Source organism: Falco naumanni, chromosome 2 (assembly GCF_017639655.2).
Source record: "Falco naumanni isolate bFalNau1 chromosome 2, bFalNau1.pat, whole genome shotgun sequence".
NCBI lineage: Eukaryota > Metazoa > Chordata > Aves > Falconiformes > Falconidae > Falco > Falco naumanni.
In genome coordinates, this window is record NC_054055.1 from 68482747 (window position 1) to 68497664 (window position 14918).

Consider the following 14918-nt stretch of genomic DNA (forward strand, 5'->3'; position numbering starts at 1 on the left):
TCATGTTTGGATGTTTTTTCCTTCTCTTTAGGTTAAACAAAAAGGAACCCCAATTCTTCTTTCAGACAAAAAGATCTGTCAGGTGTGCCAAAATCCTTTCTGTGAACCTGTATTTATAAGATACCCAAATGGAGGTTTGGTCCACACACACTGTGCTGCGAATAGACATCTGAATTCAAACATGACTCAACACTCTTCCAGCTCCGGCAATCAGACTTGAAATATGTTCTGGTCCCACAGGTTCACGTGACTTTATATATACCCCATTGAAAGTGGGCTGGAAAAAAGAACGAAGTGCAGCTACTTTAGGTATAAATCAAGATGAACAGCTAGTCCTTGGGTTAATGGGAAGACTTCCAAGTAAATATGAAATATTGCCACTTATCTTTTTTGATTTCTAATGAATGTAGATAGAAAAGAAAATTCACTACCAGAAACTGAGAGGTGCAAATACAGGCTCTTCTGTACATAGTAAGAAACAGTTAGAAAACAGGCCTTTTCTTCACAGTAAGGATGAATGTTACAGAGACAAGGCAAACAGTTATTTTAAGAAATGTCACTTTGCACTGATTGTGGTGTTGATAAATTTGTGGAGGTGGAGATGGCATCCATTGGAGTTGGAATTCTTGGAACATTACATAACAAGACTGGCATCATGCAGCTTACTATCAAGACAAAAATGTGTGTTGGTTATGTTTGCTGCAGCATGTTCTCTTTTGGGCTGGATTCACTTCCCCAGGATCATGTTATGGACTTGATTCTTGCTCTACAAATTGTTGATGCACTTTTTAGTACTTCTACCTGCTCCCCACCCCGCCAACATGTAGAATTTAAGTATAAGCACTGGTCTGTTGGGTTTCTGCTCCTACAGTTAACTGTAAGAAACTGAGTGGAAACTGATCACCTCAGTTACACAGTTGTACTTGGAAGAAAGAAAAAACAAAGTCAGATTGTCTGGTCAGACTGTAGTCATTTTTATATGGGGGAAGAGACTTTAATATTGATTTATTTATTAATATGCAAATATACTGTACATACAGTTGAATAAATTGATCTTCTATCATTCTAGAGTTTCTTTTGGAGGATAAAGAGGTAGCTGATACATAAGTGTGCAGGTTATGTGCTAGATGTTTGCTATAACATAACCTGGGCAGATTGGAACACCACAAAGTTTTAGTATATGTGAATGACTGTGCAATCAAAATCACGGAAAGAAGGTATAATTGGGAAGAAATCTACAAAGGTGCGCTACAGGGGTACTGAATTTGTTATATTCTACAAAACACTCCGTAAACTAATGTTTTTCAAACAACACAAACCCTTCACTTAACTGCTCTGATAATTATTCACATTGCTATTTAACCATTTTAAAGCAGTCAGTTTAAAAGAAGCAGCTTCCCACAAAGAGGTTCAAAAATGACAACTTTAAATAGAAGTTAACTATTTCAAAGTCAAAGCAATTCTTTTAATTTTGTAAAGCTCTTAATAAATACCAAGCTTACTGACCTGCGTGCAGTTGAGTTAGTACAGCTGCTCACTGTTTCAGCATTCCAAATGCATGGTATCTTCTAGATGCAGTCTAGAGAGATCTCCTGTTACGGAAAGTCTGGCTTATGAAAGAGCCTTGTGAGCATAGGGGTGTCTCCAGGAAGGGTCAACCAGACTACATCCAGGGGGAAAAAAAAAGCATCTAAAAAACCCATCCATTTGTTTGTCTTTGAATCTTTCTCTTTCCCGAGTTTGAAATTAGAAAAGTATAGCTGTTGTGATGGGTTTTAAAAAATAAGTAACATCCAAGTAAGGAACTTTGTAGCGCTTTCTAAGATGTGAGCCGCGTTTGGTAGAAGGCACCTTCAAAAAAGGCAAAAGTGGCTATTTCTGACTTAATTTTGGCATGAGCGATTCTCCTGTGGCACTGGTATGAGCACATTCTTCTGTATCTTGTATTCATTGTCTTCAGACATTGTGTACACAACTGGCAATGAATACATAGACAAATCCTGTCCTCAAAATACTTGCTGATAGAGGAAGTGATTTTACAAAGATCTGATAAGCCTTTTCTGTACAGCAGCATGCAATTCATAAGAAATACTTTCTTATGTGTAAGCGTCCTCAGTATGCTCTTTGTTCCTACGTAATAAGGAGGTAATAAAGCAAAGACCACTCTCCATTATTAAGACTAATTCTAGCAACTAGGTAGTGATTAACTTAGTCTTGTCAACTAGTGTTGCAATGGAATAGAGGTCATATTGTTCCAGACCACAAGAAAAGTTCTTAGTTGTTACTGCATGAAAAGGTCTATCTGTAAAAGATTAAATAATTCTTTACTAATATTTGATATTTTTTTCAGATTTTTACCTTGGCTAAAATGCAGCAGTAATAACAATTGTACATACAGAACAAATACAGAAATTGGAATAATGCAAGTTAGCATATTTGCAATCATAGATGACAAAAAGGGTGATGAATATTTTAAGTTGGAGGATCTAATTTTTTGAGCCCCCCAGAAATGTGTACTGGGAAAATACTGACATTTGATTCATGCGTTTTTACCTGTTTCTTTGTTAAATTTTATACTAGAACTCATTTGGATGAATTAGTAGGGAAGTTCCATGGTAACAAAAAGAAAAAGCAAAAAAAAAAACCTAATGTGAGACTGAGGTGTAGAGCAAGAGCTCAGCAGGGAGGTGGCAGGTGGGGGATGCTTTTGCAGTGTGCATACAGCATTTGAGCAGTTGGGATAATACTTGACCAGAGGAGATGACAGCCTGCATCAGTGGCGCGTGCGTGGTATCCTGTACTTTATCACCAGGAAATTTATGAAAGGTCTGCATTCAAATTTCCTTAGGCAGGACAACTGCAGCACCCCCTGGGTAAGAGAACTGCGCACTGGAGAACCTGAGTTCCTTCCTCTTATTTTGGCACCGTCAGTTTGCTAATTCTTGTTTTACGTACCTGAAGTCCCAGGACAGCATTGTTGCTGTGGTAAGTTCTTCTGGTATGGCTGCAGCAGCAAGGAGGGAATTAATGTTAATCTGATTATTAATTGCTGACTGGATACACGAAGGGAGAGGGGCAGGAAAGAGGAATATTTTTTTGACCATACTAGTAGTTCGGAAACTAAACAGGTTCTGGGAGTTTAAGCTTGATGCAATCTTTTTCTCTCCAGTTAGGGAATGTGGTTTCTTAGACCTGCCCTTGGAGAGAGAATATTCTGTCAGAATAATTCTTTTATTCAACCCTGCTAAATTATTTGTTTGTCTCTCACTTTTTATTTTTCCAGTGAGTCTTCTCCAACTTTGTATGTGTGAAAACCAAAACAGTAGTGCATATTGTTGGGGTTTTTTAATGTGAGAGTGTGACTGTGACTCAGGACATAATAAATGAGATTAGTTTCACACAAATACTTTTGCAGAGAGAGGCACATTTGCTTAACACGTATCTTCTAATTACAAAAATATTGCAGCTCTGACTCCATTACAGTTGCTGATACATATAAAAAGCACTTGTTAAACCCTTTTCTGCTCTTTTATATCTCCACACTTCGTCACATGAAGATTTCCTGTGACATATGTATGTCATCATATGCAGTTTTACCCCTCTCTAAGTCAAAAAGAAGAAAAATACTAATGAGAAAAAATTGCCCGGACTGGAACTCTGCTCAAAATAAGATTAATGACTGTACATTTATGAGAATGAATTCAGTTAGATCTTCATTTCTGTGATTTAAAAGGATAAGTTATCACACTGATAGCATTACAAAAACACTGTTTTCAAAGCCTGGAGAAAACAAGCCCTTGGTTTTTGTTACACAGAGCACAGCGCAGTGCTTGCAGACTGACTTCTTCAGGCAGCCCGTACTGGGGTGGCTCAGGTGTGCGTGGGAGGCCAGGTTACAATGAGAGCTTCTCTCTCGGTTCCCATCTCCAAAACATTTCCAACCTTTTTTGCCTGATTAACATCACTCTTCTACCACTTAATTAACATGTATGTAAATCTTTCGAGTTCTAGGTGGACTCAAGTGCATCTGTTCAATAAAATGTCACTTTGTGAAATGTCACCACATGAAACCCCTGATAATGTCAGCTGCAGAAATGTGGTGATAACAGTGGAGTATGTGGTGTTTTCCAAGACCTTGATCACATGTTTGAACACACAAGCATTATCCTCACTCTGCTGAATCTTTATAACAAGGTCTGTTTGTTGTAGGACTCCTATCCTGAATGGCATTAAAAAAAAAATACAGTTGTATCAAGAAATAACTTCTTTATTTTATTAGTCTTCCCAATTTGCTGCAGTCTCCATTCAGCACAGCTGTTTTATTAACATCCTACTGTTTATGATAGGCAGCAACTAATAACGTTTTCATTGTGAGCTCTCCTCCTATTGCCTATATTTACTAATTAATTTTTCTTTTGCTGTACAACACTTTAGGGCTTATGCCTTGTGAACACTGATAATTAATTATGCTGCTACTTTTAAAGGGAAAAGTTAATGGCATTCTGTAATGTCTGATTGATTATAAAACTGGAGTTCCCCTGCAGTAAATCTGTTCAGATGGAAATCTGTACCGTTAATGCTTTCTGACTTAATGGTTATATTGGTGAACATATACAGCAGTATCTGGAATGTACAAATGTATAAATATGTTGATTTTTAATAAAAAAAACTTTTAATTATGTTTGTCGTTCATTCCTAGATATATAAACTGGGATGTGAATGGGCAAGTGAAGGAGAAAAAGTCTTCAGCAGTAAATAGAGGATTCACCTGGGTGACTGACAGAGCTGATCAGATGAAAAGACTGGAATAAGAAAGTGCAGTGTTAATGGAGATAAACAGGAGTTCTTAAACCAGTGAATTTTACTTTGGGGAAGAAGTTTTTGCTTTGTTTTTACCTCTTCCTTGATTGAATCATGTTTTTTACAGATTTGGGTCAAAGCAGCTACTGCCATTACAGATTTGGAAGATCATGATCTGCCTCTGCAGCTAAAGCAATCCCTTTCCTGATGAAAGCTGGAAGTTACATGGCAGGTCTGGGCAGTGACAGGTGTGTGGACATCCTGGAGCAATGCGAACAGAAGTACTAAAACATTTCAAGGAGAAGACCCGGAAGCGGGACCAGGCTTGAGCTGGGAGCGTAGGCTGGTAGCTGAGAGCAGTGAAAGGGGATGCTGTTTGCAGAGGCCTCAGGGACCAGGTAGAAAGTGAGCTTAATCTGCAGCTTCTCCACTGGGGCACTCCAGTAAAACCAAAAATTTAGAGAAAACAAAAGATGCGAATGTTACCAAGGTTGGATGGTGTTTATTTTTATTACTAGAGATCCCTAATTCAACCTTAGGAGGACAAAAGCAAAGTTACTGCCAGAGCCTAGCCCGTGTCCCCAGGAAAGGAGGATTGCTATATCCCTGCAATGTAAAAATAAGCATGGGGCTTATATACTCTACAGCAGGGAGCCAGCGTTCCTCATCATCCTCCTTGCTCAGGAGTCATGGCCCTGGCTCGGAGCAAGCTGCAGGGCCACAGGGCTAGGTGTCCTCCTCTTCCCACTTCCAGCAGCAAAGGCCAGGGCCACCACAGTGGCACTATAGGACCCGCTGATGAGAAAACACCAGGAAAGGGAGGGTGGTAAGGAGGCTGCGATAAACCAAGGAAACCTGTTATCTCCAGGGGCAGGCAGCAAGGGAGGAATGCAAAGGACCAGTGCGGAAAAGGGAGGAATGTGTGTTTAGGACATGCAAGTGTGACCTAATGCAGCTGGTCTCCAGCCCCCCTCTACATGTCTTTGGATCTCTTCTCCCTGAATCTTCCCTGCTCATGTTATAGGGGAAATGCTGTACATGACCAAAACGTACTGAGGATGCTGGCTAGAAAGCGCAGGCAAGCAGTTGCCTTTGGGTAATGAGATTTAATGTCTTTCGGCCCTGGAAAACCATCACTGGAAGGAATTCAAGGAGAATGTGGCAGTAATTGGGCAGGGGAGAAGTGGTCACTGCTAGGTTTATGTATTGGCATGGGCCTGTGCATCATGAAGGGGTGGTATGTCCTTTGCCTGCTACATGCCTCCATTATTTTTTTTCTCTCACATGTAGCTTGTGGATGTGATGCTTATCCTGGCAAACTTATGAAATGGGCAGACCTCACTGAAAGTGTAGTTTAATTTTAGTATGAACTAATCTGTCACCTCAGTATTTCACTGCTCTTGTGCTAAAAATAACTTGGTTCTTTGCATATGCTCTTTAATCATCAGGACTTGCTGCTTGTTTGAAGTTTGTGCAAACAATATTTTCACCTGTTGTTTTGTTGCTGCATTCTTTAGCTGAAAGTATGTTTATATAAAGAAATAATACTATAAAGGCTACTGAGCAGTAGGCACGTGCCATTCAGTCAGCCTGGGTTTAATTGTGAGTGTGGTTGTGACAGTATTGCACTGTTGTTTCATTTGATGTCTCAAAACCAAATAACAAATGGGAACATGTTCATTTTCCAGTTTGGTTTGTGCATTAAAAACTCAGGGGGTGATCAGAAGGAAAGGTGCAGAAGCATTTGTGCAGTTTGGCTGGTTCTGCCCTGATTTTCAGCTACTTCTCTGAAACCGCTGCTTGGACGGCTGAGTGGCTCTCATCAGAAGCATAGGTTGTATTATTTTTCCTTGTTCAGGCACTCTGGGGAGAATTCTGGCTGTCTTATGCCTAAGCTCAGCCATTTAAAGCATCTTGGTGCTCGGATAGTAGACGACAGGGTAAGCCTTCATCCAGGCAGCACAGGCGCTAACAATGGTCCAGGGATCTACTGGATGCCAAAGGTTGTGCACTGCGTAGCTGGGGAGCTGGTAGGGTAAAAATCCAACAAGCAAAATGGGAACTATAGTGAAGAGCTCTTGAAGTTCTGGTCTACATTAACTTGGCAAGGTTTCTACAGCCCCATCAGGTCAAGTTTGTTCCTTTGGCTGAAGCAAAGGCAGTGGACATGGTGGGTGCTCAGAACGCTCTTCCAGAGGGTGTTTGGGATGCAAAGGTTGGAGTGCAGCATGATGCTGAAAGGAATGAAAAATTTAACTGCAACAAGCATCACTTTGTTAGCTCAGCCAGCAGGAAATACACCCTGGAGAACCCTGGTTTACATTTCCCCAACCATCCATCCAGTCGGCGGAGGAAAGGCAATGCAGAAAGCATTAAAAGAGAAAGCAGCTGTGACTTTGGCACGGTGGGATTTCAGCTAGTGTTGCCTCTAGACAGTGTTTAGAAAATGGTCCACACTAATCATCCAGATGGCACTCCTTCCAAGACAAATAATCAATAGAGCATAGCCGAGTTTTGGCAGAAATGTGCCCCAGAGGTCCAGTTCACTGCAACAACCGTAGCTGCAAGACAACATAGGGTCAAAGAGGCCGAGGTTGCCAACAGAAAGCTGATGGCTGAACACACAGCAGGTTTTCAGTAGGTAACGAGGCTGATAATAATAGCACCTAAAAATCCAGTAACAGTCATGAACAACATTACCGTTGCCTGTAATTGCCAATAACCCCCTGAAGATACTGCCTTGTCGACATGGTACTTGCACTGAGTGGGACCTGACCATCGCAAAATCTTAAAATCCTAGAAAAATTTAGGCTCGCTGTGTTCTCCAGAGGCAGTGTTGTCCAAGCCCAACTCAAAGCAGGGTTCAGCCTGTGTCAGGTTAGTTGTCTTATTTTAGACCAATGCTGACAAGCTTGAAACCAGATTGGGAAGGGTCCAGATATCTTCTTGTCAGCTCTTTGCCACAGGAATGTATTGCATAAGCATCCACAAGAGTCTGTGGTGCATAAATGGCTAAAAGGTGCATATAATTTGAAGGAATTGTTTGGGGTTTTTTTCAGATATTACAGGAAGACTGACTAAACAGGGAAACCTAGAAAATAGCAAGCTACTGATAACAGCTTCATGGGTGTCTGCTTGGTACTTCTTTGACCTGGAGCAGTATATTCAAATAACATGCAAGTTCTTTGTACCTGGTTGAAAGTCACAGGCTGCATGCAAAGACGGTTCAATCCCTTTAGTCCCTGTAACATACAAGGTTACTCTGTGGTGTCATGCCAGAAAGCTGCCAGAGTTTGACAAAAGTACGTTTTTTTCTACTTGAACCACAAGCAGTAGAAGATGAGCAGGGAGGAGCACAGGGTGGATTTCTGTCCGCTTTCTTAAAAAATGTTATGCACTGGGGATTTATATTTGTAAAGTGGAAAGAAGGGTTTTGTGTCTGTACTTGTTTGATCCATCTTTAGGTTTTAACTCATCATATTTCAAAGCATCTCTGTGGCCTATTGTGACATGCTGATTTGTCAAGCAGGTTTAGTGATCCTCCTTCAAAAGCTTCCTGAGAGCTCTTGTTCTGGATAGCAGCCACTCAGTACATGCCCCTTAGATACTCCAGTCAGTGTGCCAGGAGTATTTCTGACAGCAGTTGCTCATTCTGTAGCGCTGAATGGCCACAGAAACGCGATGGTCAAACCAAAAAACTACAAACTAAAGAAATCTCAATCCCGAGGACAGAGGAAGTCTTTTGTTAAGCTGCTATTAATTATTGATACTTTGATACTCTGCACTTCGGTTTCCCTGTTTGCCTGATATCAGGTCACTTACAAGTGTGTGTAATGTTTTGTACAAATCATCACTTGTGCTGGTAACTTTCCTCTGCGGAAGGAAAAAATGGAGAGACTTTCTTGACTGAAGCCATGCCATGCCAGGATTCAAAAGCAGCCAAAAAGGTCTGCCAGGGCTTTTTTTCAAAGCGAATACCCTGAAAAGCACAAAAAGGGCTCTGAATGCGAAAGCCGAGGTTCAGGAAATCACGAGCTAGAACAATTTTAAAATAGAAGCAGCTCATGAGTTTGGTAGAGAGAAAGTTTCAAAAGTTTGCAAGCAAATCCCTCACCTTGCATCTTATCAGGTCAGGTTTTCACTTCAAGTTAGGCTTCAGAACAGACTCCAGTGGCTTCCTTAACTGCAAAGCCCCCTCCACCCAGCCCCCTCTTGCTCCACTGGGGTAAGCCCCGCTGCTCCTGCTCTCAGGCTGCCAGTCTGTGCTGTACCCACCTGCTCCCACCGTCCCCGGCCAGCCTGCTCGCTTGCTTCCTTGCTTGGCTGCACCTTGTTCTCCAGGTGTCTTCCCTGGCTGAATTGCTGCGTGGCTCTGGGTGCTGTAGGCTGCGCCCTGTCCAGAGAGCTCCCTCTGGCCCTGTTTGGCCACTTTTCCCCTCCAGACTTGTATCAAAACTTTGTGCAGTTTGATATTAAGCTTTAGTAAAATGCAGGGGGGGGGGGGGGGGGGGGGGGGGGGGGGGGGGGGGGGGGGGGGGGGGGGGACACACGACAAACCAGAAATAAACAGAGGTTCCTTGTCGCAGCACTCTCCAAACTATCAAGCTGCAACAAGGTCTTTTTACCATCTCATACCAACATACTCTTCATACAGTCCCTCTGCTCCCTTCTCCTCATCTCACCTCATCCAGGGCCCGCTCTTTCTTCTCTTGCTTCTTCCCCAGCTGCTCTCCCTTCACTGGCTCTCAACCCCTTAACAGAACCAGCCACAGCTGCACCTTATCTACATCGGCCAACCCGCCGCCCCTGAAGCCAGCCCACAGCTGTATGTTATCAATGATAATTAACCCAGCTTCATTCCTCTACAGTTCCTGACTTTATTAAACAATGTCACGTTAAATAAAGAGCAAAGCTGTGCTCTAACATAAGAATTCAAGGTCTCTTAGCTTGACAGCTTTTTGTGTTGAAACTTTTTCATACACCCACTATTTTAGTGAAGTGTTGCCTTTAATGCTTTTACTAGGGAACAATGGCTATAAAGTCAACTTACTGTTTTAATACTGAGTCTGAAAGGATTCGTAAGCAGTTCTGCCAAATTCCGTCCAGTTCTATCTGCAGAAGTCTGAGGGAGCCAAGGGGCAGCCCTGCTGCATGTGGACATATAATAAGTAGCAGGTACTGATTTCGTGCAAAATAAAACTTTTAGACAAGATCTCTTGAATCAAAAATTGTGAATCCTGGAAACATCCTTGTCTTCTGAGCTGAAGGAAATGGAGCTGAACCTGCTGTAAGTTTTGCTTTATTTTATTCTCTGGTAGCAAGATTTGGGCTGAGAGGAATGGGGTGAAGACTGACAGTGCTTAATTGCTGAACACTTTTCACAGAAATAATATTTGTGAGGTACCTTCAAATTCATTTTCATTCTTCCTCATCTCCAAAACCTTAAACCAATGACCCCTCCCCACCAGAGCACAATGCATATTTGGCAAACATGCAGGAGGAGCTGTGCTCCTCGTTTCTTATGTCCAAGACCCTCTGGAATCAGCCTGAGACCCTGGCAGCAGGGTGACAGAATAGCCAGTAACATTTGGTAACAGAGGTGACAACTTCATCTGAAATTTCTCATTTCTTTCATGCCAGCAACATAACATTAGAATGCTAAAGCTACCCAGCCTGTTTGGGTAGTTTGTTTCATACATTTTCCTAAAGAAAGCAACCTTTTTTTTTTTTTTTCTCTTTAGCCTAATATTTTGAGGGTGAAGTTTTTGCCAGTTTTGGGCAACAAATTTTGTGGGCTGTAGGGTTCTCAGCCCATTCAGGCTGATCCCCATCTCCAGTGGAGGTAAGCTGAGGGAGGCGGAAGTAAATATACATGCTATCCCTGGTTTTTCATCATGTCTTATCTAAATACTTCAGTTCTGGTATAACATGACACCTAAGTGTTTTGTGTTCCCTGCAGTGTAGAGTCAGATCCATCACAGAAAACTTATAAAATGTCTTGTTCAGGTAGTCCCAGCAATGGAAATCATTTAAAAAACCAGCAACTTTGATATGCTCATTTTATGCATCATTACCTGTTGTTGCTTTGTACAACTGCCCTCCTGCTGTCAGAGCACTGGGAATGCTCTGGCATGCAAAGAGCTTTTTTTCCTGTTCTTTGTAACATTTAAGGGGAAGAAAACTACCTGAAGTAAGAGGACCTCATTTCTCTTTGAATGCTGTCGTGCTCTACCAGTGAAGTGATGGTGGCAGTGCTAAAACCATGCTCTTGCTGAATAACTGCTCTGTCACAAAAGCAGGCAGTGCCCATTAACGTGTCAGTCCTGGTGTCCTGGTTTCAGCTGGGACGGAGTTAATTTTCTTCTTAGTAGCTGGTGCAGTGCTGTGGTTTGGATTTGGTGTGAGAACAATGCTGGTAGCACACTGATGTTTGTAGTTGTTGCTGGGTGATGTTTATACTAAGTCAGGGACTTTTTAGTTTCCCCCCTGCTGGGAGGCACAGGACATTGGGAGGGGACACAGCCAGGGCAGGTGACCCGAACTAGCCAAAGGGATATTCCATACCATGGGACGCCATGCAGAGTATATAAGCTGGGGGAAGAAGAAGGAAGATGGGGACATTTGGCATTATGGTGTTTGTCTTCCCGAGTAACTGTTACGCGTGATGGAGCCCGGCTTCCCTGGGGATGGCCGAACACCTGCCTGCCCATGGGAAGCGGTGAGTGAGTCTCATTCATTCTTGTTTTGCTTTGCTTGTGTGCAGGGCTTTTGCTTTGCCTGTTAAATTGTTCTTATCTCAACCCCCGAGTTTTACATTCCTTTCTGATTCTCCTCCCCATCCCTCTGGGTGAGGGGCGGTGGGTGAGCAGTTGTGTGGGGCTGGGTTGCCGGCCGGGGTTAAGCCCCGACACCCGGGCAGTGTAACTTCGCCCACTGTGGGTCCCTGGTGCTGCGGAGAGCGAGAACCAGCTCCAGCACTGTGGTGGGCATGTAAGTCGGAGGCAACTGTACCGTGTCATCAGCTGGGCAGCAAAATGTGCTGTTCACAAGGCAGTCCTTCGCTCGGCCTTTTCCAGTGGAGTTCTTTCATCCAAGTCCAACAGCAGGTGGGAGGCAGGGCACCCAAGGGGAGACCCATACAATACATATGCTGCCCTTAGAGCATACCGACAGAGATGCACCACAGACTGGTACAAACTTCAGAGTCCCATGTGCCCTACAGCAGAACAATAACAACAGCATAAAAACCCCAAAGATTAGCTTGCAGCATTCAGCCTATTTGGTGATGCCCCCAGACAACTGTTCTTGCACTTAACCCGTTTGCTCCATTGAATTACCCATCCTGGCCTTGGCAGCAACACGTTTCTTCTTGTTCTGATGGTACCAGTGAAGGTCACCGAACAAATCCACACAGTCTGAAAAAAGACTGGCAGCTTTACCTCTCCGGGCATAAAGAGTGTGTACCACACGGAGGCAACTTTTATTCAGGTCTGCACCTGTTGCTCGATGTGCTTCTTTACAGGAAAATTTTAAAACCTGTGTATATGCCTTCTAAAAGATGGGTATATTTTTCTTCTAGTGTAATCATGCAGAATAAATTTCCAGACTTAGCTAGCCCTGGAAAGAGCACTAACACTGCAGTTATGCTGCCAAGAAGCCCTTCTTCCTCCCTGTTCCTTACCCTGGTTTGCCTCTGGGACATTTCTATTGTGTTTGCTATCTCACATCACATTATTTTAAAGTGTATGGGCTGTATACATGCAAGCTCCATTCCCGCACACCCATCACATAAAGCTGATTAATTCACCCTTTCTGAAATTATGCACACTGCATCAATATGACATCTAGTGTTTCACCCCTTAAACGGTTTTAAAAAAGGTCACATTACATTCTCCGATTAATAGTACTTTAGAAACACTGAAATAAACCCACACCCACAGAAAATGTCAGGGGTTTCATCCAAGTGGCCTGAGATCACAAGCCTGAGTTTAAAAACAAACTTGTACCTGAATAATTTCAGTGTTTGACGTAGTTATATTTATTATTTAAGGTTCAGCACAATTCAGATTGGCTTTTACAGGGAGAATGCAGGAGAACAGCTACAACAGAGCAAGAGAGCCAGGAATGCCTGTGCCTGGTCAGCCTGCGCGAGCAATCAAAAAGGCAGGGAAAGGGAGAAACGCTCCAAAGGAGAACTAAGGAAGGAATCAGTACAATGTGCCTTAGCAGATACATTATAAAAATGGCATAAAAAATGCAGAGATAAGGCTGGAGGGGCCTGGCAGAATGGGGAAAGGAACAAAAGCCTGGGTGAAAGAAAAGCAAAGGCAGAAGAAAAATAAGATTATGCACCTACCCCCCAGTGCCCACTCAGCTCTTAGGACTGCCTTTCTGGCTGGAGACACCCACACAGGCCCCTGGGGCTTGGAGAGTGATGCTCCTCAGAGCCAAGTGCAATCTTTGTCCTGCTGCTCCCCTCCCTGCCTTCCCCCCTCCCCTTGGCTCATCCCGCCGGCAAGCCCTCTGCGGCACTCTCAAAATGCCGCAGCCCTCTTTTCACTCCAGCCCCTCTGTGCTGGTTGCTGGAAAGGGCCGGGGGCGATACCTAACCCAGGACCTTTCTTCATACAACCCTGGCAGCACTACCTCAGTGATATGTCAAAGTTTCACCAGGCAGATTCATTAGAAAGGTGACTTATTTACAACTTCAAAGGTATACAAAAAGGACAATAATGAGCCTCCTTAATGATCGTGAAACAGACTTAATGCCATTTAATTACTGCACCTGTACCAAAAGGCAGAAGGAAAAATATAATTAAACTCCAGAATTAGAAAGAGGGGAGAAAACAGTCTAATAATAGCTACTTCACCAATAAACATAAAGGTTATAAGTGGAATCCCCAGAATTTCAAAGTCAAAATAAATTTGTAAAAGTGAAAAGGTTAGAGGCAGAAAAAATAATAATCAGGCAGCACAAGGTAAATAATCCATTAATCATGCACATCTGCTGAAGCGACCGAGTGAGCAGGATGCTCGCCTGGCTGCAGAGCAGCGATGGCGATAGCCAGCAGCAGCCAGCACCACCAGCCCTGCCCCATGTGCGCCGGGCAGCACCTTTGCCCACAGCAGCCCAGGCCATCGCCTGCTACGAGAAAAAGCCACTGAAACAGCGTAATTAGAAATAGGCACAAGATACAGCTCCTATAGGAAACGCTGTGCTTGAAGGGGAGAAGCATATGGTAAGAGACAAAACTCAGCAGGGTACTGCTAGACATATGCCTGTGGAAAATCAAGCATGACTGCAATGGTGAAAGCAGCAGGCAAAGGAGTGTTAGCAGCCTTGCAACAACTGACACGGCAGCTTCACTGCGCCACTGACCTTTTCCAGTTCCTTTCTTGCAAAAACAATTGGTAGCACCCTGATGCGCATAAAAGGGAAGGATGCTGTCTTTGCTTTCAGGTTAGCAGTTTAAGGCAGCTTGCTGTATTTACTTCGGATAAGTTTGGGGTTTAGGTCTGTACAGCCAATCAATGACCAAAATGCTTCTAGTTCTTCAGAATATGGCTGAGGCTTGACCTGCTGTAAGCGCGCAGTTTTAGCCAGCCAATGTGTCATCCTGACTCTCTGGGAGATGGGGGTCCACCACGTGCAAGCCCCTTGGCTTTGTGAGATGCTGCCAGGCAGCTAGTGCTGCGTTTGTTTTAGAGAGCGTGGTGATGCTGGCAGCTCCTATGAGCTTCTGCATAAGTAAGGACAAGACTTCTGTAGTCACAGCATTAAAACCTTATGTACCCAACACATGCCAGAGCAAAACCAAAGTGGGGCAGCCATCCTTACAGGACAGTTTTAATACCTTGAAAATGCACAGTACCCACCACATATAATGGCTATTGCATCTCCGCAGTAACTGAAGCCAAGAAAGAAAACATGAGTGAACCTGGAGCTGCTGAGGCCACACAATTTTAGCACTGGAGAAGCCAAAATCCACCCCAGGCTACCACGGAAGCCTACTTTGATTCACATAGAAGGTAAGTTTCCCATATTGTCTTTAGACCTCGTTTTCCCCAATAACAACTCACATTAGGACATTTCCCCTGATTTTCTTTGTTGGTTACAT

General features: G+C 43.3%; 2 protein-coding genes across 4 annotated transcripts in view; one reads left to right on the plus strand and one right to left on the minus strand.

The window, feature by feature from the left end:
* Nucleotides 1–920, plus strand: part of TGFBRAP1 (transforming growth factor beta receptor associated protein 1) — a 34775-nt gene extending 33855 nt beyond the window's left edge. For all 3 annotated transcript variants that reach the window (XM_040584669.1, XM_040584670.1, XM_040584671.1), the window contains exon 12: nt 32–920. In XM_040584669.1, coding sequence (XP_040440603.1) covers nt 32–220 — 189 coding nt within the window. In that variant the 3' untranslated portion in view covers nt 221–920. The remainder of the gene's footprint in view (nt 1–31) is intronic.
* On the minus strand, nt 601–9285 carry GPR45 (G protein-coupled receptor 45). Its single transcript, XM_040584672.1, is given in 3 exon segments — nt 601–6874; nt 6877–7272; nt 7275–9285. Coding segments are annotated over 3 exon segments (789 nt in total). The 5' UTR covers nt 7498–9285; the 3' UTR covers nt 601–6704.
* Between the last annotated feature and the right edge of the window lie 5633 nt (nt 9286–14918).